Genomic DNA, 25,621 nt, shown 5'->3' with positions numbered 1-25,621 from the left:
TGGCCAGAAAAGAGGAACTTGCCCTGTGCTAAACACTGATATTATCTCAGCCTCACAAGATGGGGGGATTGTGCTCAGATTACAGAAGAAACAAGCTCAGACGACCAGCCCGTTGGCAGAGCTGAGATTCAAACCCAGGAATGGTGACTCCTGAAGGCCATGCTCTTCTGTGAGCATATAATTGCTTTTTAAAAATATTTATGAAATACTTCAAGCAAGCAAAAACTGTGTACATGATAGTGTAACAAAGACTCCTAGGCCCACCTCCTAGTTTAAGAAAACAAGCCCTAACTGGTTTGGCTCAATGGATAGAGCATCAGCCAGCGGACTGAAGGGTCCCAGGTTTGATTCCTGCCAAGGGCACATGCCTGGGTTGTGGGTTCGATCCCCAGTAGGGGGCGTGCAGGAGCCAATCAATGATTCTCTCACCGATGATGTTTCTATCTCCCTCTCCCGTCCTCTCTAAAATCAATAAAATATACTTTAAAAAAAAAAAAAAAAAAAAAGCATGACAAAATTTAGGCAAAGCCTTCTGTGTAATCTTCCCTGTCATGACCCACTGGCTTCCCCCAGAGAGGCCTTCTCAGGAACTTGGTGTCACTCCCCTGCACCGTTCTGTCTGCACCTTGAATACAGACCACGTGTCCCTAACAGCACACAGCACTGTTTTGCCTTTTGAAGACAAGTCAACCATATCATGCTACTGTATCTTCTCATCTTCATGTTTTTTTTTTCCTCTGCTGTAGCCCTGTTGACATGAGGCCCTGCCTTTCTCCTGCTGTGTGCTACTCTGTCGGCTGACCACAGTGTATGCATCCATTCTCCATGCCCGGGCTTATCATTTCGCTTCCCAGTTTTTGCTACCAGGACTCTCCCTGCAAGAAAAGTTTTTCGTGTGTGTGTGTGTGTGTGTGTGTGTGTGTGATGGTCCCCTAACTGCTCAGAAACATTTCAATTTCATATTATTACCCCCCACCCTCAAACCTCATTTTCCTCCCATTTGACCTAAAATGATACTCAGAAGAACCCGCTCCACCACCACTGTGTAACACCAGACAGGGGACAGTGACAGCATTCCCTCCCTGGGCCTCAGTCTCCCCCTCTGTAAAAGGAGGGGGGCTTGATGCTTGGGGGGAGGCTGAATGAAAGAATGCGAGAAAGAGCCCATCGTTGCTATTACTTCCTTGGGTACCAGGAACATCTCATGTCACAACACCAGAGAGATATCCTAGTCTCGGATTAAAAATGCCAAGGCTTACCCTGGCTGGTGGGCTCAGTGGCCCTCACATCAGAGTCATGGGTTCGATTCCCAGTCATGTTAACTGGGTTGTTGGTTTGATCCCCTGCCCCAATCAGGGTGAGTTTGGAAAGCAACTAATCGATGTGTCTCACAGGCATGTATCTCCCTCCCTCCTTCCTTTCATTCTCTCTAAAGAAATCAATGGGTTTGCTCAGTGGATAGAGTGTCGGCCTGCAGATCAAAGGGTCTTGGGTTCAGTTCTGGTCAAGGGCACAGTACCTTGGTTGCAGGTTCCTCCCCGGGTTGGGGGCATGCAGGAGGCAACCAATCGATGTGTTTCTCTCTCATTAATATTTCTGTCTTTCCCTCTCTCTTTCACTCTAAAAATCAATGAAAACAACACCGTCATGTGAGGATTAACCACCACAAAAGGCTTGGGAAGGGAAGTCACCACTTAGTCACAGAGCCCGCTGGCTTGACTCACTTATTCCTCATGAACATTAGCAGTAATCACCATTACTGAGCGCCTACTACAGGTGCTATGGTCAGTGCTGTTCATGCGCCACACCTCGCCTTTACACCCTCATTTCCAACCCCACGAAGGGAACGTACAGAGTGTCCAACTGGGCACAGGTTTGCCCAAGGCCAGTAGGGACTAAGACTAAGAAAGCTCAGAGCCTCTGCCCTGACTGCCTGCACACAGCAGGCACCCAATGAGGAGCCAGACCCCGAATTAGCTTCTTCCCCCACCCAAGCACCCTCCTCCCAGGGGACTTGTGGCCAGCACAGGTGCAGGCAGCAGTTCCTCTCAGCTCACATCGGACGCACACACTGACGGGAGCTGCCCAGCAGCGGGGCCAGTGGAGCCCATCTCCGGGAGGCTGGGCAGGAAGCAGGGTGGAGTTCGGGGCCTGCAGAGGTGGGGTCTGGTACCCCAGGACTGCTGCAAGCCAGAGGAACCAACCCACGGGGAGAAGATGCCTGGGGGTCCCAGCGTCCTGCAAGGCCCGCCGCCTGGCACCGTCCTCCTCCTCTTGATCTGTGCTGCTGGCCTGGGTATGTGGCTGACAGGCGGGCGCCTGGGAGAGGAGGGGGCACTGCGGAGGCTGGAGAGAGGGCACAGGCAGAGAGAAGGGCTTCAGGAAGGGGGCAGGGAGGGGAGCAGGAGGGGAGCTGGGACAGGCCTCTGTAGAAACCGCACACGTCTATTGGCTCGACGGTTCCAAACTGGCCTAGGGCGGCTGGCTGGAGGGGGCTCAGCACTGTTAAAGGGGCACCCACCACCTCGTGGAGGAAGGCCTGAGCCAGGGTGCCTTCCCTACCCTGTCCCCTGGGCTCAAAATGAGGAACTAGGGCTGCCCTTGACTGAGCTTCAGAGCTGGGGGCAGGAGGGGACCTTGGGGCGCACTCGGCCTCAGAGTGAAGAAAAGCTTTCCCTTTCTCTGCCTGGAGTCCCAGTCACCCCCTGCACAGGGAGCCCCTTCTCAGTGCGGGGGGAGGGGTGCCCCCTGACACCACCCTCCCTCAGCTCCGCCAGCTGTCTGTCAGGCTACGACCGCCTGTTTGGCCCACGAGTTCAGAGAGGCAGCTGGCCACCCGAGGTCACGCTGGGAGCCAGGAATGGAGCCCCTGCCCCTGAGCTTGCTGCCTCTTTGCCCACGTCTTCCTTCTTGCCTCTTCCTCAACTCCCCGCTTCCCTTCCAGAAGAGGCCGAGCAGCTCTGATAGCTGGGGGTTCCCGGGGAGGGAGGAGGGAGGGGGGATTGAGCCACCAGCTCCCTCCAGCCAGCCAGCCACACTGCCGAGACGCTCCCCTAACCCCCAGCCCAAGGACTACACTCAACCCCTGACCCCAGGCTGACACATGCAAGTTACAGAGAATAAGGGGCGGGCTCAGAGACACAAGACAAGGCAGAGCCAACCTGACAGGAAGATGGCTCCTCCTACCCCGGCCCCCACCCTGCTGCCCTGGGCCTCTGCTGTCCCACCTGAAAAACAGCATGAGGAGATGACCTTCTTCTAAGGGCTTTTTGAAAATGACAAAAGATAGTGTCAAGTGTGGGGCTGGGCTGGGGCTGGGGCTGGAGACCAGGAAAGCCTTCAGGAGGAGGCAATGCCCAAACTGCTTCTGGAAGTTGCTGCCTGGGCAGGGCACCAGGGAACCAAGTATCCACATGCAAGAGGTGGCACTGTGTCACCATCCAGGTGTCTTCTTCTCCCCTCCCCCCCCCCCAGGACGTCCTCAACACACACACACACACACACACACACACCCCGCAAGGTATGTCCTCTCCTCTCTCTCCTTCCTTAGGTGCCCGCCCCCTCACTCCCTGTCCCAACACCCTGCGTCCTCTGTGCCCCACACCTCCCTCTCCTCCCCCGGGAGGGCCCTCATACACCCCCACATCCCCAGGAGTGCCGCAGCTGCAGAGGCCGGGGCTGGAGCCTGTGTCCCCATCCACAGCCCCTGAGCCACCCGCCTCTTTGCAGGCCCAGGAGGCCAGAGCCAGTGCACAGACCGGACCCCGCCATCGGTGAGGGTGATGGTGGGGGAGGAGGCCCGCCTCCCGTGCCTGCTCAACATCAGCCTCCTCAGCAGCCGCCCTAACATCACCTGGTGGAAAATCCTCCAAGGCAACTTCACGTGGCCCCCGCAGTTCCACGCCTGGGCCGAGAGCAATGGGGAGCTCTTGTTCCCATCGGTGAACATGAGCCACCGAGGCCTGTACAGGTGCCACATTTTGGAAAACGGCATTGAGTGGCACTCCTATGGCACCTACCTCCACGTGTTCAGTAAGTAGTGCCGGGCTCTCGGGGCCTCCCGTCTGGGAAGTGGGAGGGAGCCGGTGGGTGCCTGTATCTTGGGCATCCTTGCTCCCGGCTCCCGCACACTTACCCATTTCTCACCTGTGGAGTGGGGGCTTCCGAGCGGGGCCTTGCTGGGGGCAGGGCCAGGGACCAGGGCTCTGAGCAGCACCCCCTCCTCACAGAGCCGGTGCCCAGAGCCTTCCTGGACATGGGGGAGGACACCAAGAACAACATCATCACGGCGGAGGGCATCATCCTGCTCTTCTGCGCCGTGGTGCCCGGGACGCTGCTGCTGTTCAGGGTGAGCCCCTTGGAGTCCGAAAACCCGGGAGAATGACAGCCCCGCCACACAGGGGCAGGGTGGCACCCAGACGAGCACAGTGAAGACGACGACGGGAGTCTACATGGTGCCCGGGGCGCTGCCTTTGCTCCGTCTCCCCTCGGCTGGCTGTCATCATTGCCCTTGTCTAGGGATGTTCTCACTCTACCCCCTGCCCCCTCCCCGCTCAGGGTGCTTTACTCTCCAGACACAGCAGCCAAGGCCAGGGAAGATGGGGGCTGGGGATCCTCCCGGTGTCTGTGGCTGCAGTTTCTTTCTTTTTTAAAAAATATATTTTATTGATTTTTACAGAGAGGAAGAGAGAGTTAGAAACATCCATGAGACAGAATCATCAATCAGCTGCCTCTTGCACACCCCCTACTGGGGATGTGCCCGCAACCAAGGTACATGCCCTTGGCCGGAATTGAACCTGCGACCTTTCAGTCTGCAGGCCGATGCTCTATCCACTGAGCCAAACCGGTTTCGGCATGTGGCTGCAGTTTCTTTAGGCCACAGGGCAACCATCGCTCTTCACCACGGGTGCTGCTATTCATGGAGAGCAACTGGGCCGCGGAGAGAGCCAGAAGAACACTGGCTTGGGCCACTTACCCAACAGGTGGCTTTGAGCAAGGTCCCTTGCTGGCTCTGGGAAAGCACCTCCTGGCATCCAGAAGGGCCTGAACACATATCCCCTACCCACTGAGACTCCCAATCCCCCACAGAAACGATGGCAGAACTTGAAGTTCGGACTGGACCCCCGGGATGACTACGAAGACGAAAATCTTTATGAGGTAAGTGGAGGGTGGGGGCAGGGGAGGAGCAGGTGCGTTGGGGGCCTCCTGGGGGGCCTCTGGGGGAGGGGCCCAGGCATCCGGACACTGAGAGGCCCACCACCCCGTGTGCACCCCAGGGCTTGAACCTCGATGACTGCTCCATGTACGAGGACATCTCGCGGGGCCTCCAGGGCACCTACCAGGACGTGGGCAGCCTCCACATCGGAGACGTCCAGCTGGAGAAGCCGTGACCAGCCCCTGTCTGCCATGCTCCCAGCGGCAGTGTCTCCCCGGCTCCCGGGAACCAGCGCTTTCACCATCATTCCCGGGAGGGTCCTGCATCAACTTCCCCCTGGGGAGTGTCCGCTCCTCCTCCTTCCCCTCCCTTCCCCTCCCTGCCGCCTTCCCCAAGCTCCCACCCACTCGCTGACCCCGCTGGTAATGAGCCTTAATCACTGCCTCTAGGGGACTGATTGTAGCAGCCTCCGTGTCACCTCCCCCTCCCTGCTTTTGTCAAGGCCACTTAGTTATAATAAATGCCTCCCAACTGCAGACCTTGGCAGGAGTCATGGATCTCATGGGGACCACCCACCCTGCTCCCCTGGGACCCAAGAGTCCAGGCCTCTAGTCCCCTCCTCCCCCTGTCCCAGGATTCTGCCCCACTCTAACCCCTTCCACCCCTTTCCACTCCCCTCCCCCGCCTCTGCCTCTCCCACTACCTGAGAGCAGGGAGCCCATCTCGGCTGCCCCCCGAAAGGAACAGAAGTGTCTTGCAGGGGTCTCCACCCCAGGCATGTCTTCCCTGAGCAGGGTGGGGGGACAGGAGGGAATGGAGGTGACCACGGACGTTTATTTATGCACATTTAAGTCTCAGAATCACAGGGGACTGTCAGAATTCTCCTATGGCCATACCTGTTGTCTGGGAGTGGGCTGTGGCCCGGGATTTGGAGAGTGTGTGGCCCTGGCTTGGGGAAAGGGGGCAATGACAGAGGCACAGATAAGCAGTTTCTGAGGTAGAGGGGAGAAAGACAGACACAGAGAGTGAGAGAGACAGAGACAGAGCGAGTGAAGGACAGGGAATCGGAGAGGACATACTCAGAGCGACCGCAGAAAGAGGAGGGAAGGGTCCTCAGAAAGACAGGCTTAGAGAGGAATCAACAGGTGAGGAAGGAGTCGGATGGCTCCGCAGAGACCCAGATGGGAAAGGGCTCGGAGGGAGAAGGTGACGGAGAGGGAGGGGACGGGCGGGGGGACCAGGACGGAGAGAGAGAGGCAGACACAGGGAGGCGGACACGGACAGAAACACGGAGAGGCAGACGGAAAGGGAGAGGCTGCAGCCGGGAGGGCACGGCGGACACCGGACCCCGCAGATCCACGGCCGGACCGCAGGACGGGGCGGGGCGCGGCGGGCGCGGCGGGCGCGGCGGGGCGGGGCGGGCGGCGCCCTCGGGGCCGGGCGGGCGGCGAGAAGGGGAAGGAAGCGGAGGTGCCGGGCGGGAGCGGGGCGCGGGCAGGAAGCGGGGAGGGGTGGCGGGGCGGGGGCCTCCGGAAAAAAGCCCCAACTTCCTGCCCCGCCGGAGCCAGGAAGCGGGAGCCGGGACTCCGGGCCGGGATCGCCGAGCCCGACCCGGGCGCCCGCCGGCCACCTCCCCGCGCGGACAGCAGGTACGGCCCGCGCCCGCCCGCTCCCCCCCGGCGGCGGGGAGGCGGGGAGGATGGCGGGGTGGGGCCTTCAGGGCGCCGCTGCTTCGGCGGCCGCCGCTCCCCGGGCCTCAGTTTTCCCACCTGTCAAAGGGACAAAACCAGGAGAGCGAATACCTGTCAAGGGCAATAGGCGGGGGAGAGGCGTGCGAGGCGGGGCCAAAGCCTCCCACTGCCCCGCGGAAGATGGAGGTCTCTCCCGCGGTGCGGGTGGGGAAACTGAGGCCGGGGAGCCGGGAGCAGCGCCGACTCGCCCAGAGACAGGGGAGCTGGGCTTTGAACTCGCGGCGCTGCCCGCGCTAGGCGCCGCCTTCTCACCCGCTTGCTTCAGGACCCCGGGAGGAAAAAACACGACAGTTCACTACGTCGCAGGCCGCTGTGAAGCTGCCAGTTGCAGAGAGCTGTTTGCAAGCGGTTTTTTGGAAATCTTTGTGTTTTTTTCTGGACCACTCATTATAACCCGGAGAGCTGGGTTGTGGGGGGACGGAGCTGGCGGACTGCGCCCATTGCATAGATGGGAAGACTGAGGCTCGGGAAGAAGTCATTGCTTACTCCGGGTTACACTGCATGTATGTCCGAGGGAAAGGTCCGCTCGAACCCGGGGGTTTTTGCCTTCCCGATCAGCGGGAAGGGTGCGGGGTGGGGGTGGCGGTGGGGGTGGGGGTGGGATGCGGGGAGACTTCATGCACAGGCGTTGGGAACGGAACTGATCTCCGAGTTAGGGAGGTGAGATAAGGGTGGGGAGCCCCGTCCGGGAGCCGGAGGGCCGAGGTGACCCCGAGATCTCAGACTGAGCCCTGGCAGCCGGGCTGGAACCCTCCTCACCTCCGGCCCGGGAGGAGGCGGGGCCCAGGGGAGTGACGGGAGCAGTCGAGACCCGGAAACGCCAGCCCTCCACGGCGGGCCAGAGCGGCCCCATCTGGCCAGCGTGGCGCAGCGGAGAGCTAGAGCGTCCGGCAGGAGGAATAGAGTCACCTGTCGGGCTAGAGCGGCTGGTGGGAGGAGTGGAGTGAGTTAGACTCAAAGGGGGCCTCGGAGGCGGCTAGAGCGGCTGGGGAGGGCAGCGGAGGGGTGGGGGACCGGGAGCCGGCGCGCGGAGGCTTCGGTCCTGGCAGCTGCGGTGGCTTCTCCGACCCGGAGCAGGTGAGGGACGCGGCCCCCGCGGGCGTCAGACCCTGACTCCGCACGTCCGCCCCAGCATCCCTAGAAGTGCATTCCGCCACGTTTCCCGTGGGATTTGGGGCCCATGTAGAGACCCGCCACGTCCCATATAGCTTTGGGGGCTCATGTAGACCCGCCACGTTCCATGCAGATATAAGATTCTACAGACGCCCCCCAAGTTTCTTCTGCTAGCTCCCTATGGTGACCCGGCTTCTTACAGACGTGTGGTCCCCAACTAGGGGACCAGTAGCATCCCCTAGAATCCAGGGCCCTATAGATCCTGGGTTTAGGGACCACCACAGGCCCCTAGAGAATTCTGGTCCCCTGTTAAATCTCCAGAGATCCCATAGACTAGCTACTTTCTCCAAGGTTTCATGGTCATGTGTGACCCACCATGTGTCAGATGGAATCCCCTTGACTACTCTTATTTTAGGTTCTACAAGTCTCCCAGAGGTTCTTAGAGACCAGGATCATCCATTCATTATCTTACAGACTCTGAGCCCTGCAAAGAACCCAGGTGCCCATGCTGCCCCCCACATGTGCCAGCTTTGCTCTATGATCTCCACCCTGCTGGACCTCAGGCCTTGTCAGTTGCCTACTGATCCATTTGACAGCTTCAGCCTTTGTGGTAGCCCCTCATCTCCCCTGTCCCCTAAGCAGTCAACCCTTGCTCCCCCATCCTCCCTCAGCCCCAACCCTCTGTGGCACAGCAGCGTCCAGCCTGCATTCCTGCCAGGCCTCAGTGCCTACGTATCCCTGACTTTCCCAGACCATAAAGAGACCTCATGTGTCTCGGCTTCGGTTCAGATTCTAGTTTCCTAAGGGTGGGGTTCCCCATGCTCCGAAGCAGCACTTTCTGGTAGTTAATCCATAAACTCTGAGGCCAGGCTGCCGGGCTGGGTCCCATTCTATCCTCATGAGCTGTGTCTGAGTTTCCTCTGCAAAATGCGGGTGATGATAATGACCTCTGGGGGTCGCTGAGAGGATTAAGTTGGCTAATACCTATAAAGCAGTAATGCTGCCACTTAACGGCACTTAGTGCACTTTAAGCCTTAGTCATTGTTTCATGGCTGTGGCAAGGAATAAAGGAGATAATATATGCCAAGTGCATGGCATTCGCTCAGATAGCCTGTGCTCTTTTGGAATCTCCCTGCTTCTGCTGACCCTGTCCACTCCTAAGTGGGACGAGCATGGACTCTCGTGTTCATGGTCATGTTTTCCAGCCCAGGAGTTGCAGCTGGCAGCCCAGGGAAGGTTTCCCACCTCCGGAGGGAGTAACAGTAGCATGGGCTGTTGTGGTTGTGAGGGCTGAGGTTCCGTGTGAGAAGCACTCGGAGCAGTGCTGGCAGCCTGCTCGTGCTATGTGAGTTTAGCTCTCAAGATAAATAATTACTATTATTTTTTTCTGCCTTGGTTTGCAACTTTATTTATGTGAACGTTTAACAGTGCTCAGATCTTAAATTACTCAACTGTGGATGTTGGACACCTACCCTTTATGGAAAAGAATAGAAATGATGCCTGCTCGGGTGAACCCGGGAGTGGCATTTGGACACTCGAGGAAGCATCCCTGTTTAATGATCATAATCAAAATCATAGCTACCATTTGTTGAGTGGCAGGGAGGAGGCCTATGGAAGAGGGGGAAGGGTGGGTCTCAGGCAGCTAGGGTTATAAATAGCTCTGGGCTGTGGGGAGAATTACCCCCCTACACTGGTCCACCCCACTCTTGTTTCCACAGCCCTTCCTGCCTGACATGAGCTCTTGTGACATTAGTCAGATTAATTAAGGACACAGAAGATAGCGGTGGAAAGACACAGGGAGAAGTGGAGATTCTAAGGGAGATGACATGGGAAGAAGATAGATGGGCCCTGACTGGTTTGGCTCAGTGGATAGAGCGTTGGCCTGCGGACTGAGGGGTCCCGGGTTTGATTCCGATCAGGGGCATGTACCTTGGTTGTGGGTACATTCCCAGTGGCAGGGTGTGCAGGAGGCAGCTGATTGATGTTTCTCTCTCATCGATGTTTCTAACTCTCTATCCCTACCCCTTCCTCTCTGTAAAAGTAAATAAAATATGTTTAAAAAAAAAAAAAGAAGAAGAAGAAGAAGGAGAGTTATGAAACATTGACTCAGAGAAGTGCAGGGTCAGTGGCTACAGAACCCAATGTGGGGAGACAGAGGCAGTGAAAGATGAGGGGAAAAGCTGAGAGCAACAGAAGCAAGATGGGGTCCAGGAGAGGCAAAGAGGGGGGTGTGGGGGGGATGAGACAGGTCTGGGGGGAGGAAGAGAGAAAATGAGGAAGAGAGGCAAAGATGAGGTAGATTCAAGGGAGATACAGCCTGGGAGTGCTGTCTGGAGAAAGGAGAGCCAGCAAGACAGACAGACATAGGCGAAGGAGACAGACACACCTTGGGGATGAGCTGTCTGAGGACTGTTCCTTGTTTTTCTGGGACTGGAGGCCAGAATATGTATCAGATCCTCGAGGGAAAGAACGCTTGGGTTGGGGTTCAGAGTTTGTTTTCTTATGCGGGGAGAGTTGGGGGTTGAGGGGTTTGCCATTGTGACTTCCTGTCACAGGAAGTGGGGCTGGTGGGTTCAGAGGCAACATCCTGCCCCAAGCCTGTCACAGATCAGAAGAGAGCCCCCCCACACCCCATTTATATACCTCCTACCTCCCCTTTAACCTTCCCAACTCTGCTGGCCTCCCCGCCCTGCCTCCCCGGGGCCCAGCCCCCAGCCCCTCCTCCTCCCCAGACCCAGGAGTCCAGGCCCCCAGCTCCTCCTCCCAGAGTCTTAGGTCCAGCCCCCTCATTAGGGACCCCAAAATTGCAGGCTGTCATGGCCACAGCTCTCTCATGGACCCAGGCTCCTGGGACTCCAGCTTCTCCCCCAACAAGTCTCCCTGTCCTCGGGCTCCCCGCCCTGGCTGGCCTCTGAAGGGCTCTTTGTCGCCACACAGAGGCCCCATTGAGCTGCGGAGGAGGCCCAGATGGGGAAAGGCTGTTTACTCACCTTCACACCTGGGCCAGGAATCTGTGAGTAACCTCTTGTGCCACCTCCTCCCATCCCTAACCACGGCCCCTCCTCTTCCCCCAGCCCTGCACAGCCCATGGAGGCAGACAACGTCGTGGTCCGAGGGGCGGTGAGTGGAGAGAGCCCAGGAGTGAGGAGGTTGGGGGGCTGTGAGTGGGGAGCACCGTGGGCTGAAGCCAACCCTCCTCTTCCCCAGGCCCCAGGGCCCCCCGGCCTGGCCTGGTGCCGGTCAGCATCATCGGAGCCGAGGACGAGGATTTTGAGAACGAACTGGAGGCGGTGAGAAGTTGGAGTGGGAGAGAGCTTCTGTCCCTGGGGCCCCCGCCCCTCGTCCCATCCTCGGTGTCCCCTCTCACCTCGGGTCCAGCTCTCTGTCCTCAGATGCTGGCCCGCTGCAGCCTCTCAATGCTCTTCTCTCTCGTCTTTGTGGAGCCTCCTTCCTCATCTCCCCGTCCCATTCTTGATCCCACCCTTTTTACCCTAACCCCGACTTTATCTCTGCTCCGCAATCACAGCAGAGATCCCCATCCCATCCCGTGTAACGTATGTCCTCATCTCCTCTCGTCATAACATTGAACCTTCTCCATTCTCACCTGCCGTGCTGCCACCTCTACAGCACAGACACCCCCTCCCGGCGTGGAGCCATCGGGAAGTGCCAGGGAGGGAGCAGGGTCAGCCCAAGGCCCCTCTTCTCCCCACATCTCACCCCCACCCCCACCCCCACCCTCAGAACGCAGAGGAGCAGAACAGCCAGTTCCAGAGCCTGGAGCAGGTGAAGCGGCGTCCAGCCCACCTGATGGCCCTCCTGCAGCACGTGGCCCTGCAGTTCGAGCCGGGACCCCTGGTGAGGATGGGGCTGGGTGGGCACAGGCAGGGTGGGGCCCTGGCCAGGCAGAGTGGTCAGTGTGGTAGGCCAGTGAAGATGAGCCAGGAGGGTCCAGAAAACAGATCCAGAAAGCAGATCTAGAATTAGGGAGTCAGAGGGACCTCCGTGTGAACCAGACAGGACTGCAGGTGCCTGGATGAATCTCAGTGAGCTCTGAGTGCAGGCTGGGAGAGCACACAGCGCAGGGCCGTGAGAGCAGCAGGATCCGGGAGCCGGGGAGAAACCACACCCCTCCCCTCTGGTGTCTGTGACCGTGTCACCCATCAGTGCGGACTCCCCCAGGGACTCCAGAAAGTGGACCCCTCTCTCCGTGGCCTTGGAGGTGCCTCCAGCCAGTCATGGCGCACCCATCAGCCTCCTGGGATCTAGGTAGTGCACCAGCCTTGTTCAGAAACAAGCAGCCACCACAAGCAGCCCTCAGGCAGATAATCCAGGATCCAGAAGCCTCCTGGATCGAAAACCTCTGAGAGCTACAGGTGCAGAGCCATGCTGTCTGTGTAAGACCCCTGGGATCCAGAGGACCCCGCGGGTGGTGTAGGAAGGAAGCTCTGTGGACAGCGGCCCCTCCCACGAAGCCCTGTGCAGCCCGCACAGGCTGAGAGCAGGGTTGGCCCAGGGCACTGGGCTGCACCGGAATGCCCAACAGGTCCCTCCAGAAGACAAGGAGGCTGAAGGCAGTGCCAGCGAGGGCTGCCCGGGGATGCAGAAAGAAGGGCACGTAGACTGACACAGAAGCTTCAGAAACCGGCAGGAGATTTGGAAATTGCCTTCTCTCCAGGAAAGTGCCTGGTGCCTGGAGATCCCGGCCTCCTGAGCCTGGGGTTTCTGGAACTGAGCGCCTGGAGCTCAGCCCAGGGACGGTGCTGCCTGCCATGTCCTCCCACAGCAGAGCCCGAGGCCCGAGGGCCAGGGCTGGGCTGAGGTGATCAGACGGCCTCGGTATTTTGGGGCGGGTCCTTGTGCCGTTCCCCCACTTCTGTGGCTGGAGGAGCAGCGGAGGGGTCGGAGGGGTCGTTGTGGTCCAGGGAGGCTGTCCAGGGGCCTTGCATGGGGTTTTCGCCTTGGGTTGGGTTGGGGGCGGGTGGTGACGTAGTTGTTGCAGGTGTTTACGGAGTCCCACCCCCAGTGGACTAGACTTAGTGCTCTGAGACGAGAGCCCCACGGAGTCAGGACTGGCTGGAGTCCCCCCCTGCACTGCCCGCGGCTCCCAGCACAGGACAGTCCAAGGAAGTGCTTCATGAGTGCATAAGGGAGCCCCTCACCGGGCCTGCTGTGCCCCAGCCCGGCTGAGACACAGAGGAGTCAGCCCACACCCCGCCCTCGCCACACTGACCTCTCTAGGCAGTGGACATGGGCTGCCTGGGTTCCCGTCCCAGCTTTGCCCCTTGCGAGCTGTGTGACCCCCAGTGAACTTGAGCTCAGCTTTCTCATCTGTGAAATGGGTTGGCGATGCCCCTAAGCGCTAACAGGTACCTGTTTACAAAGCGTTTAGAAGGTGTGGGTGGCAGTGGCAGCAGCGGGCAGACAGCCACAGAAAACCACTCTGCAGGGGAGCACTTCCCAGATGCCCATGGTGGCCCCGGGAGGCCGCTGAGAGGCAGGCCTGGGAGAGGGGCTTGTGGAGATCAGGGAGCACATGTCTAGAGGACCTGAGCCCCGAGGTTTCCCAAGCGGAGGTGCGGTTTGGGTGGCTGGGAGAGGACAGGTCGCCTCTGTCTCCCCAGCTCTGCTGCCTGCACGCGGACATGCTGGGCTCCCTGGGCCCTAAGGAAGCCAAGAAGGCCTTCCTCGACTTCTACCACAGCTTCCTAGAGAAGACCGCGGTGAGAGGCACCTCCCCGGCCCGGTCCCCCTGCCTTTGGCCCTGGAAAGCCACCCCCAACCTCCATCCTGCTGAGGGCATTGTGAGGGACAGCCTGGGCTGGGGAGCCCTGTGCCAGCCTGGCCTCCCGCCACTGCTCCCTCAGACCCCCGTTCCGGGGCACCTGGGCTGCCCTCCCATCCCTGCCCAGTCCTCCCCTTCACTCCATCCTCTCTCCTGAGCAGGTACTGCGGGTGTCTGTCCCTTCGGCTGTCGCCTTTGAACTTGGTAAGGAGACGAGCGGGGACTTTGGGGTGAGGGAGAGGGCTCTAGCAGGTCCAGGCCCCCCGGAGGCCCAGGGCGGGAGGCACACACCAAGGTCTTGGTCAGTGGAGACTCCTGTCTTCCTCCTGAAGCAGCAGCCCAAGGAAGCATGCCTGCTGGAGTCCGGGGTGGGTGGGGACCCCGGGCCCGGGAAACTGGCCCCCAGCCCGCACCCCTACCCTTGCAGACCGCACGCGGCCTGACCTCATCTCCGAGGACAGCCAGCGGCAGTTCGTGCAGGAGGTGGTGCAGAGCCAGCAGGCAGCCATCAGCCGGCAGCTGGAGGACTTCCGATCCAAGCGGCTCATGGGCATGACACCCTGGGAGCAGGAGCTGACGCAGCTGGAGGCCTGGGTGGGGCGGGGCGCCAACTTCGAGGCCCGGGAGCGGCTGGTGGCAGAGCGGCTGCTGGCCCACTTGGAGGAGATGCAGTGAGTGGGCCGGCCCCTCCCCAGCTGCCCCATCCCTTTCAGCCCCCCCCTCCACCGCACCCCCCCTGCAGCGCCATATCCATGTCTTAGCATCGCCCCTTGACCTCTGGGGCCCACAGCCTGGCATTTTAGTTCACCTGGCTTTTCATCTCCTCTTCCCCACTGTAGGGTCTCCCAGTTTCCAGGCCTGTCCAACTATACTCAAGCCTGGCGCTTGGGTCTTGTCCTTGCCACTCCTGTCCTTGGCTGCACCCGGATGAGATCATCTCTCTCCTTCCCAGTTGCCTCGGCAGTGCCCTCTCTGCCACTCCCCTGTCCTGTCCCAGCCTCAGAGGGACAGCCAGTGGACATTTGTGCTGGGGGGACTAACCCAGGCTTAGCAAGCTTGTCTCTCTCTCCCTTCCTCACAGACATACCATCTCTACTGACGAAGAGAAGAGGTGATGGAAGCAGAGACAGCAAGACAGGCGTTCTAGTCTCCCGGGCCCCAGGGAGGAGGCTGGGGCGTGGGTCCGGGTCCGGCCACGTCTCTGGTCTCCTCCCCTGGAGCCCTGGCCCCTTTCTGAGATGTGCAGCAGGAAGTGGCTGTGGGGTGGGGGTGGGTCAGGCTGTGGGGGCGCAGTGTGCAGGTCAGTGTGTGGGTCCTCACCGCCCCCTCCCCACAGTGCCGCTGTGGTCACCGCCATCAGCCTGTACATGCGCCACCTCGGGGTGCGGACCAAGAGCGGGGACAAGAAGTCGGGGAGGAATTTCTTCCGGAAAAAGGTGCTTCCCTGAGCGATCGGACCTGGACCGTTCCTCCCCAGAGGGCTGCCCCCCTGACTCTGCCCTGGCCCAGCTCCTCTGTGGGGGTGGCTCACCAGCCCCCTCTGCCCTCCCCACCTCTCGCAGGTGATGGGAAACCGGCGGTCAGATGAGCCCACCAAGACCAAGAAAGGACTGAGCAGCTTCCTGGACGCTGCCCGATGGAACCGGGGAGAGCCCCAGGGTGAGGCGCCCGGCCTCGCACACCCTGACTTGCCCCCACCGCCTCCCCCCCCCACCGCCCCGCCTTCCCCCACCATCCCACCTCCCCCATCTCACGGTCCCATTGGTCCCATCTCGTTTCAGCCCCAGATTTTCGACACCTCAAAACAGAAGATGGTAATGTTCCTGAAGCCAGAGCATCCATCTGGGGAACCTGAGAGGGGAAGATGGGGCTGAGGACGGAGGGGGCTGGGCTGGCTCCTGGGGCTGCAGGAGGAGGAGGGTCTTGGGTGGAGAGGAAAGGCTGGAGCATAGCACCTCGATGCCCCGGCCGCTGTGGATGCGTTACTAGCTCTCATCTCCCCCTTTCTCCCTCATTTCTCCCCAGCTGAGAAGCCAGGCCTCAACGAACGGAAGGGAGGCCTGGGGGTGCCCTCCCGGGACCGGAGTGTTGGGGTCCCTGGGCAGGACTCCCCTGGAGTTTCACTGCAACCTGTGTCCGGGGACAGCCCTGACCGGGAACTAGGTGGGTCTTCTGGTCTCCAGAGCAGCCCTCAGTTATCCCACATGTCCCCCTGCTCCTGGGCACCAGTGCCAATCATAGAACCGCCCTTCCCTCAGTTTACCCCTTCCTTGGCTTTCCTCCCAGGCCCTGACCCCTGTCCTGGTGATGTTTCCCACATCATTGGACTACATTTCCCATCAGCCCCATGAGCTCATTTCCCAGAACCCTCTCTGAGTACAGAGGGTGAGCCGCCAGCCCTGTTAGTTTCCTTTCTCACAATCCTCTTGTGGCTCAGCCCCTGGGACCTCAGCTGCTCAGCCAGCCCATGTCCAAAGCCCATCTCTGAGGCCTGCCTTCCCTGTATGTTGGCAGTCACCCCTCGCTGAGCCTCAGCCTCCTCATCTTTACATGGGGTGTATGTGTCCTCTTCCCGAAAGTCCTTGCTGAGGGTCAGGAGAACAGATGGATGCTTCCAGCACAGCATCCAGTCTCCCCACCAGTTCTGTGGGCCCCATCCGTGCTCTCAGAGGCCTTTCCGTCTGTCCATCCCCCACGAGCATACAGAACAGCCACATGGTGTCTGCCGGGCACTAGATGGGGCAGTAGGGGCTGGTCTTCAGCTGTCGTTCCATGGCGGACGAAACAGACCCCCAGAGTGGAGTCTGTGCCAGAGGGCCTCCCAGCCAGCCCTGCTCTGCCCCCCCACACCCCCCAGGTGATGCCTCCCCGGAGCTGGGGGACCCGCCCCCGCAGGGCCCCGCCAGCCTGGAGCCCGCAGCGCCCCTGGAGAGCACCGAGGAGGGCCCTGATACAGAGAGGTACCCAGGCCGGGGTCGGGGTGCTGAGCGCAGGAATCAGGGCGGAGGATGGGTGTGGAGTCTTGCTGCCATTTGCGCCTGCTGTCCCCAAGCCGTCTCCACTCTGTCCTGCTCTCCCTTCTGTCTTCTCCCTCTTCCTTCATCTCCCTTTCGTCATCTCTTTCATTCCTTTTTCTCTTCTTTTTTACAATTATTTCTCCTTCCTCCTCCCTCTTTCCTTTCATCTGCCTCTGCTCTTCCCACTCTCCCTCTCCTCCCCTCGCCCTTCACCCCTCAGCCTGCCCCTCTCCCCCACTCTTCCACTTTCATCCCTCCCTCTGCTCTTTTAGCCTCAGCCCCGCGGCCTTGCTCCTGCTTCCTGGTACCCCTTCCCTCAGCCCCCGGTCCTCTGTGCTCATGCCTGGGGGCCCTGTCCCCCTCACAGTTGGGGGGGCAGGCTCTGCCCCCTGCCCGTCCTTGTGCAGCCGCTTTGGGGACCCTTTGGTGGGTGGGGGAGGTGAGTTGGGTTCCCTCTGGGTCCACCTCTGACCCTGTGCCCCTCTCTCCCCAGAAGGTGGAAGAGGTGGGTGCCTGGGCCTTGGGTCAGGGGGCAGGGCTAGCCCCTCCCCCATTTCTCCCAGCCCCTCCCCTCTACCCACGTGCCACCCACTCCCCTTCACCCATAAGAGGGGTGGGTGGGGACATCACCCTCCCAGCCAAAGAGCTAAGTATTAAAATCCCCCTTCTCCCACCCCAACTCCTGGCTCTGCCCCCACCCCCACCCCAGGGAAGGGAGGAGTCCGTCCTGAGTTCCACACTGGGTTCCCCTCCCTTCCTCACCACCCCCTACTGGGCACCCCTAGATGCCACTGCTCCTTCTGACTCCTCTCTTCTCTTGCATGTTTGATCTTTGTCCTGGTCCCCGTCCTGGTCTGTCCCCATCCTGGTCTCTCCCTGTCCCCATCCCGGTCTCTCCCTATCCTGGTCTGTCCCTGTCCCTGCCCTGGTCTCTCACTGTCCTGGTCTGTCTCTGTCCCCATCCTGGTCTCTCCATGTCCTGGTCTGTTCCTGTCCCTGTCCCTGACCCTGTCCTGATCTGTCCCTGTCCCTGTCCCTGTCCCTGTTCTGGTCTGTCCCTGTCCCTGTCCGTCTCTGTCCCTGTCCCCATCCTGGTCTCTCCCTGTCCTGGTCTCTCCCTGTCCTGGTCTGTCCCTGTCCTGGTCTCTCCCTATCCCTGTCCTGGTCTCTCCCTGTCCCTGTCCTGGTCTGTGCCTGTCCTGGTCTGTCCCTGTCCCTGTCCTGGTCTGTCCCTGTCCTGGTCTCTCCCTGTCCCTGTCCTGGTCTCTCCCTGTCCTGGTCTGTCCCTGACCCTGTCCTGGTCTCTCCCTGTCCCTGTCCTGGTCTCTCCCTGTCCTGGTCTGTCCCTGTCCCTGTCCTGGTCTGTCCCTGTCCCTGTCCTGGTCTGTCCCTGTCCTGGTCTCTCCCTGTCCCTGTTCTGGTCTGTGCCTGTCCCTGTCCTGGTCTTTCTTCGTCTCTGTCCTGACTCTATCCTTGGCCTCGGGGTCCAGGCTGTCGGGGCGTCTGGGGCGCTCGGAGAGCCTGCGGGTGAGTGACCGCCGCCGGCCTGCCCGGGGCAGCCTCGGGGCTAAGGGCCGGGGTGGGGGCCGCTCCCGGAGCGACGTGGACATGGACCCCAGCTCTGCCACGGCCGTGCTTGGCCCCGCCCGACGAGCCACGTACGTCACCCCAACACCCCCCCAGAGTCAGCCGGAGAGTCAGGGGGGATGGGCGGGGAGAGGGGGTCAGTGACAGTCACAGAGAACTGGGTATGGATGCTGAGGTCCCTGAGGGCCTGCAGTGGTTCCAGGAGAGGGGAGGACGGTTCTTCCTATAAATTGGGGGCTGCTCTGCAGCATGGCCACCTGGGACATGGGTGCTGAAGACGAGTGGATGGGGAGCAGGGGATGTGAGGGGCGGGGAATACTAGGAGCAGGTCTCCTCTCTGGGCCCCCTAAGCCGGGCCTTGACCAGGCCTCTGTCCCACAGCCCCGAGCCCGGAGAGGAGGGCGAGCCAGGCCGGTCAGGACTGGAGCTGGAACCAGAAGAACCCCCCGGCTGGCGGGAGCTCGTGCCCCCCGGCACCCTGCACAGCCTGCCCAAGAGCCAGGTGAAGCGGCAGGAGGTCATCAGCGGTGAGTGCCCTCCTGCCGCCGTGTGACCGCGGGCAGACCAGGCCCGCTCCGCAGAGGAGGCGGTGCAGGGAGGTGTCCGTCACGTACACTGAGGACGGCCGCTCCGAGCCAGGGTGCTGCTGGCAGGGCCGGTCCCCACGGCGGGAGTGGTGCGGACGGCGCGGTGCTGCGAGCAGGGCTGTACGTGCCCCTGTGTTTCTGGCGTGGCCTTGGCCTCCCTGTTTGTGAGACGTGGGCAGTGATGTTCCTGTGTCAGGGCTGTCTGAGGATGGGGCGTTGGCGTGGGGTGTTTAGCACCCGTGGGGCGGAGTGAGAGCCGAGAGCAGCTGCTGTTACGCAGTCCGGCCACTGGGGGTCCGTGGGAAGAGCCCAAGGGCTGCCTGCTTCTGGGCGGAGGTGAGAGAGTCTCGTTTTTGTCTCGTTTTCTGTGGTTCTGAATTGTGCGTATGAAGGAGATTTGGCAAAAAGAGTTGCGTTTGGGAGCTCGTTTGGAAGTTTACTTGGAGAAGGTACGCACTCAGGATTTTTAAAGCATTAGGCGAGTGCTTTGTAGGTCAGAACCTCCTAAGATCATGCTCGAAACATGAGCAGTGCTCTCAGAACTTTCCGGAATGATGGAAATGCCGATGTTGCCTGTGCAACACGGGCACACAGTGGCTGCTGCACACTTGAACTTTGGCGAGTGCGCCTGAGGACTGGTTTGTGTCTCGTTCCCTTTTAATTAGTACTTGAGTGAAACGGGGCTAGTGGCTACCAATCCGAAGCATAGCAGGTTCTCAGCAGAGCCCGCACCAAGGGGCTGCGGGGCCTGGCGCTGGGCACGCCGTGGGCCCTGCGTCTGAGAGCAGAGGGGGCCGTGTCCCTGAGACCGAGGCTGACTCCCTCGCTGGGCGGGGAGCCACGGGACACAGCTGCCCGCTTGCTGGCCGTGGGGTGACCCAGTGGTCCTGGCTTGCCCAGGACTCTCCCCGTTAGGGCACTCACACCCATGTCCTGGGAAGCCTGGTGCCATGCATACGGGGACACGTCGGTCGCCCTGGCTGGCGGCCGCTGCCAAAAGGAGAGGCGGCGGGTGGACACGTCCTCAGTGCGATCTCGGGCAGATGACCTCAACCCCGAGAGGGTGTCCCCGTCCGTCCCTCCCTCCTCATCCTCCCAGCCTGCCTCGGACTCTGCCCCCATAGCTGGCTCCCCGACAGCCACCTTCCTCCCTGCCGGCCCGCAGAGCTGCTGGTGACCGAGGCGGCCCACGTGCGCATGCTGCGGGTGCTGCACGACCTCTTCTACCAGCCCATGGCCGACGGCGGCTTCTTCCCCCTGGAGGAGCTGCAGAACATCTTCCCCAGCCTGGACGAGCTCATCGAGGTGCACTGTGAGTGCAGGCCGCCGCCCCCCGCCCGCCTCCCTCCTGCCCGCCACCCTCCTGCCCACGGCCCTCCTGCCCACCACCCTCCTGCCCGCCACCCTCCTGCCCGCCACCCCCTGCCCACCGCCCCGCTGCCCGCCTCCCTCCTGCCCGCCACCCCCCTGCCCGCCACCCCCTGCCCACGGCCCTCCTGCCCGCCACCCCCCTGCCCACGGCCCTCCTGCCCGCCTCCCTCCTGCCCGCCACCCCCCTGCCCACGGCCCTCCTGCCCGCCACCCCCCTGCCCACGGCCCTCCTGCCCGCCGCCCCCCTGCCCACGGCCCTCCTGCCCGCCGCCCCCCTGACCACGGCCCTCCTGCCCGCCGCCCCCCTGACCACGGCCCTCCTGCCCGCCGCCCCCCTGCCCACGGCCCTCCTGCCTGCCTCCCTCCTGCCCACGGCTCTCCTGCCCGCCTCCCTCCTGCCCGCCACCCCCCTGCCCACCGCCTCCCTGCCTGCCACCCACCCTGCTCGCTGCCCTCCTGCCCTCCCCACTACTGGGCTCCTCCTCTGAGACCTTGCGCCTAGACTTGGGGGTCTAGCCCGCTCTCCTAGAGCCCCAAGTTGAGCACTGGGGTCAACCCCACCCCGACCCCTGGAGCTCAGATTCCAGGTGGACAGCCCATTGGCTCCAGGGATCAGACAGACACACCTGCAACCCACCCCCGCCAGCTCCCATCAGGCTCTATAGACAATCTTGGGGGTCCTGACAGTACCCCCTATCCTGACCATCCCCCACAGCTCTGTTCCTTGATTGCCTGATGAAGCGGAGGCAGGAGAGCGGCTACCTCATTGAGGAGATTGGAGATGTGCTGCTGGCCCGGGTGAGAGCGCCCTGCCCGACTCCGCCCCTCTTCCCCCCCTTCCCCCCGCCCCCCCAGGGACCCAGAAGCCAAGGGCCTGGGCCCCAGCCCTGTCCTTCTGTCTGGGCTCCAATGTCCCAGCTGAGACACCCCCTGGCCTGGATCTCGCTGTAGTTTGATGGTGCCGAGGGCTCCTGGTTCCAGAAAATCTCCTCCCGCTTCTGCAGCCGCCAGTCATTCGCCTTAGAGCAGCTTAAAGCCAAGCAGCGCAAGGAGCCTCGCTTCTGTGCCTTTGTGCAGGTGAGGCGGGCTGGGGGTGGGGACGGGGGGACGGGCGCTGGGCCGTGGTCCAGGGAGCAGGGGCTGGTGCCCTGACCCGGGGGCTAGGCCTAGGCGTGGGCCACCTCAGCGCTGCCGTCCCCTTAGGAGGCCGAGAGCCGCCCGCGGTGCCGCCGTCTGCAGCTGAAGGACATGATCCCCACGGAGATGCAGCGGCTGACCAAGTACCCCCTGCTCCTGCAGAGCATCGCGCAGAACACAGGTACCCCCCCACTCCACCAGCCGCGCTCCCGTCTCCCAGCCTGGCTCCCACCTCCCAGCCTGGCCGGGACCGTCTCCCAGCCTGGCCGGGGACCGGCAGCCTCCTGGCCGGACCTCACAGGCCTGAACTCACGGCCTGTCCCTCCCTCGCCCACAGAGGAGCCTGCAGAGCGGGAGAAGGTGGAGCTGGCGGCCGAGTGCTGCCGAGAGATCCTGCACCACGTCAACCAGGCCGTGCGGGACATGGAGGACCTGCTGGTGAGCTGGCTCCGCCGTCGCGGGGCCGTTTCTGCTGAGTAACCCTCGCTCCTCCCTTTAGGGTTACTGGAGGTCAGGCCGCTCCCTGGGCTTGTCTCCCTGGGGGACGGGGTGGGGTGGCCCCAGCCCTTGGCTTGTACTTATGACTCTGCTCCTGCTCCAGCGGCTCAAGGACTATCAGAGGCGCCTGGACTTGTCCCACCTGCGGCAGAGCAGTGACCCCATGCTGAGCGAGTTCAAGGTGACCCTGCCTGCCCTCGCCTCCTCTCCCTCGGCCCTGGCCCTGCTGCCCGGTCATTCTCTGATGTCCCGGGGATCCCAAGAGCCCGTCCACGCTGACCCTCCCCATTCCCTCAGCACCGCCCTGACCCCTGACTGACCCCCAGCCCCTGGTCATCTCCACCACCCACCCGCCCGCCCTGTCCTGCACTGACTGTCACCCTTCCCGCCTCCAGAACCTGGACATCACCAAGAAGAAGCTGGTGCACGAGGGCCCGCTGACATGGCGGGTGACAAGGGACAAGGCTGTGGGTGAGCCCCCGGGCGGCGACCGGGCCTGGGGGGGGGGGGTGGCGCCCAGGCCGGGTGCGGAGCAGGGCCGGGCCTGGCGGGGTGGGGGTGGGGGAGACGCTCAGGCAGGGGTGCTGAGCAGGGCCGTGCCCCTGCAGAGGTCCACGTGCTGCTGCTGGACGACCTGCTGCTGCTGCTCCAGCGCCAGGATGAGCGGCTGCTGCTCAAGTCACACAGCCGGACGCTGACCCCAACGCCCGACGGCAAGACCATGCTGCGGCCGGTGCTGCGGCTCACCTCCGCCATGACCCGCGAGGTGGCCACCGGTGAGGCCTGGCCTGGGTGCGGGGCATGGTGCCTAGGCAGTGGGCAGGGAACCCTCCAAAGAGCCGGGGATCTCGCATTCCTGGCTTGGCAGGCTGGAGGCCCGAGAAGTGGGCGGGGCCTGCCATGCTGTGGGCTTCACTGAGTGAGATGGGAACTGCCCTGGGCTTGCGCGGAGGAGCTCACGGGGCGGCCAGCTCCATTTTGGAGACACCTGGCTGTGCTTGGGGCTGTAGGGGTGCAGAGTGGGAGCTGGGAGCCAGGGACAAGGGGTTTGCAAACGAAGCTGCCCCAGGTCAGGGCGGTGGCGAGGGGCTGCCTGGCTGGATGAGAGGGAAGGCGGGAGAAGGGCACATGGGGGGAGGGTGACACGGGAGGGGGATTGGGTCCAGGAGCCTGAGGGCTCCTCCTCCGTGAGGGCTACCTGGCTCTGAGCCCCCCTCTCCCCTCACAGACCACAAAGCCTTCTATGTCATTTTCACCTGGGACCAAGAGGCCCAGATATACGAGCTGGTGGCGCAGACCGTGTCCGAGCGGAAGAAGTAAGGGGGTGGAGGCCGCACAGCTGGAGGAGGAGGGCCCGGCCTCCGAGTCCCCGGGGGCAGGGTGAGGGTGGGGGGCCTTGGCACAAGGTCTGGGCTCTGACTGCCCAGCTGCTGGCCTGTCTCCCCAGCTGGTGTGCCCTCATCACGGAGACCGCCGGATCCCTCAAGGTGCCTGCCCCCGCCTCCCGCCCCAAACCCCGGCCCAGTCCAAGCAGGTGAGCGGGGCAGGGAGGACCTGGAGGGCTCGGGGGCTGGGCCTGGCTTCTCGTGTGTCCCCAGAGCTTGAGCTCTAGCCTTGGTCCATGTGCATACCTGTGTACACGTGTGTGTGTCTGTCTGTGTGTGTGCCTGTGTGTCTATGTGTGTGCATGTGTGTGCATGTGTGTGCTGCCCCACCATAGCCCACCTGTCTCCCACCCAGGCCTCTGCCTTCCACTGGCCGGGCCTCTCTGTCTCCCTGCCTCCCAGCCTTGACCTCTGTCTCGGTCTCCGGACCTCCCCACCTCCCCTGTCTCCCTCCCTGCCCCTGCCTCCCCCGAGGTCAAGGGTGTGGGGTCACCCAGCACTTCCTCCCCCAGCGCCCGCGAGCCCCTGCTCAGCAGTGCTGAGAACGGCAACGGTGGCGGCGGCCGAGAGATGCCGCCCACGGACGGTGAGCCCGGGGGCCTCCAGTGCGGGAGGGGGTGTCTGCTGGGAACCAGGCAGAACCTGACCACCCATCCTGCTCCCACCCAGGCCGGATCGAGAGAACCCTCAGCGCCCTCCTGCCCTTCTGCAGGCCCGGCCCCGAGGGCCAGCTCGCTGCCAAAGCCCTTCAGAAAGGTAGCCCCCCTCCCCCCCCCACTCCTTGCAGGGCTGACCACCACAAGCTGCGCCAGCCACACGCACGCCCCACGCCCCTCTGCAGCTCAGTCCCTTCAGTCCCGTCTCCCCAGCCCCACCTCCATCCTGGGTGCCCTCCCACCGGGTCCCAACCCCGCCTATGCACTCCCTTATGCATCCCAGCTCCATCTGCAGGCCCGGCTCACCCCAAGCTCAGCCTGGCCGGCACCCACCCTCCCACCCACAGGCCCCTGGCTTCACCCCTCCCCTGCTCCCCTCTGAATCCCCCACCTCAACCCCAGCCCAGCCTCTGACTCTGACCCCCTGTCCCCGCCAGTGCTGTCCCTGAAGCAGCTCCTGCTCCCTGCAGAGGAAGACAGCGGGGCGGGGCCTCCCCCCGAAGGGGGCGGGGTCCCCGGGGGCGGCCCCCTGAGCCCCGCACAGACCCAGGACATCCGAGAGGAGCTGCTTGGCCTGGAGGAGACCATTAAGCAGCTGGAGGTGGTGGCAGGCAGAGGGGATGAGGTGCGGGGGGGCTGGCTCAGTGAGGGCCCCCCTCATGGATGACTCCCCAACCAGGAAGTGGAGGAAGAGTTCTGCCGCCTGCGACTCACCTTGTCTCAGCTGGGAGAGAACACTGTCCCCCAGTCCGGCTGTACCTGAGGCTCCCGGCCCCAGGCAGGTGAGTGGGGAGCTCGGGGGCTGGGCACTGCCAGAGAAGGGGTGCCAGGGGCCCCCTCCTCAGCCGTTCCTCTCCCCGTCTTCCTCTTTCTGAATCTCCTCAGCTACCTCCGCATCTCGCCATCTCTGTCAGTTTCTGTTTCTCAGGCCATTTTTTGCTTTCTCCCCACCCTCCCTTTCTCTCCCCCTTTTCCGTGTCTGTCTCCGTCCCTCCTCCTCTCCCCATCGCTCTCCTTCCTGCTTTTCTCCACGTCCCCAGGCCTTCTGCACGTCGGAGAGACGGGAGGACCACCACCCACTACTGCACGGCCGCCGCAGCGTATGCCCCCGAGGGCCCACGGGCAGGGCGCGGGCTTCCAGGCCGAGTCTGAGGGGGTCCAGCCGGGACCACTGCCGCCTCCATCCTCCCGCTGGCCTTGGCCTTGGCCTTCTGCTTGGGGGACTCAGGGCTTCATTCCCCGGGCACCACGGTGATCACCATTTCCCGGGCCGTCCCAGTATTGCCTGGGGGGCCACCCCCATCTCCCACCCCCAAGTGCCTTTGCTCTGTTTTTATATCCTGAATTGGAGGTTTATTTTTAATATATATTATCTAAGGAGAGCTCTGTGTTGTGAGGGCCTGGCGTGGTGTCCGGAGTTCCCCCTGCCTGGGTCAGACCCGCCGCGTGCCTCTGTGCCTCTGGCCTTTCTCCGCCTGTTCATTCATTCGGTGTGTTCACCGTTTCCCCCAGGCACGCCCACCCACCCCTCCCAGCTCCCACCCCCACCGCCCACGGTCACCCACAGTGCTGGGCGCCCCAC

At 62.3% G+C, this 25,621-nt stretch overlaps 2 protein-coding genes across 2 annotated transcripts; both read left to right on the top strand.

The window, feature by feature from the left end:
- The first annotated feature begins 2,034 nt into the window (after positions 1 to 2,034).
- CD79A (CD79a molecule) lies at positions 2,035 to 5,691 on the top strand. The gene is made up of 5 exons (XM_084861402.1): positions 2,035 to 2,296; positions 3,730 to 4,032; positions 4,230 to 4,348; positions 5,089 to 5,157; positions 5,277 to 5,691. Exons 1-5 carry the CDS (start codon positions 2,218 to 2,220, stop codon positions 5,388 to 5,390), a joined length of 684 nt encoding a protein of 227 aa, XP_084717528.1. The 5' UTR covers positions 2,035 to 2,217; the 3' UTR covers positions 5,391 to 5,691.
- A 980-nt stretch (positions 5,692 to 6,671) lies between these two features.
- ARHGEF1 (Rho guanine nucleotide exchange factor 1) lies at positions 6,672 to 25,421 on the top strand. Its single transcript, XM_084861401.1, is given in 30 exon segments — positions 6,672 to 6,804; positions 11,094 to 11,139; positions 11,227 to 11,239; positions 11,242 to 11,309; positions 11,761 to 11,874; positions 13,641 to 13,739; positions 13,963 to 14,005; positions 14,229 to 14,472; positions 14,883 to 14,912; positions 15,138 to 15,237; positions 15,364 to 15,460; positions 15,583 to 15,615; positions 15,827 to 15,964; positions 16,659 to 16,761; positions 18,787 to 18,932; positions 20,158 to 20,304; positions 21,079 to 21,161; positions 21,315 to 21,440; positions 21,567 to 21,681; positions 21,838 to 21,938; positions 22,102 to 22,179; positions 22,394 to 22,469; positions 22,607 to 22,774; positions 23,227 to 23,314; positions 23,446 to 23,532; positions 23,896 to 23,969; positions 24,053 to 24,139; positions 24,477 to 24,640; positions 24,719 to 24,821; positions 25,080 to 25,421. Coding segments are annotated over 28 exon segments (2,739 nt in total). The 5' UTR covers positions 6,672 to 6,804; positions 11,094 to 11,106; the 3' UTR covers positions 24,803 to 24,821; positions 25,080 to 25,421.
- Positions 25,422 to 25,621: the final 200 nt, after the last annotated feature.

Source organism: Pipistrellus hanaki, assembly GCF_964339955.1.
Source record: "Pipistrellus hanaki genome assembly, chromosome: 15".
NCBI classification, from domain to species: domain Eukaryota; kingdom Metazoa; phylum Chordata; class Mammalia; order Chiroptera; family Vespertilionidae; genus Pipistrellus; species Pipistrellus hanaki.
Note: the sequence above shows the minus strand (reverse complement) of the source record. Positions and strands in the feature narration are given on the sequence as shown.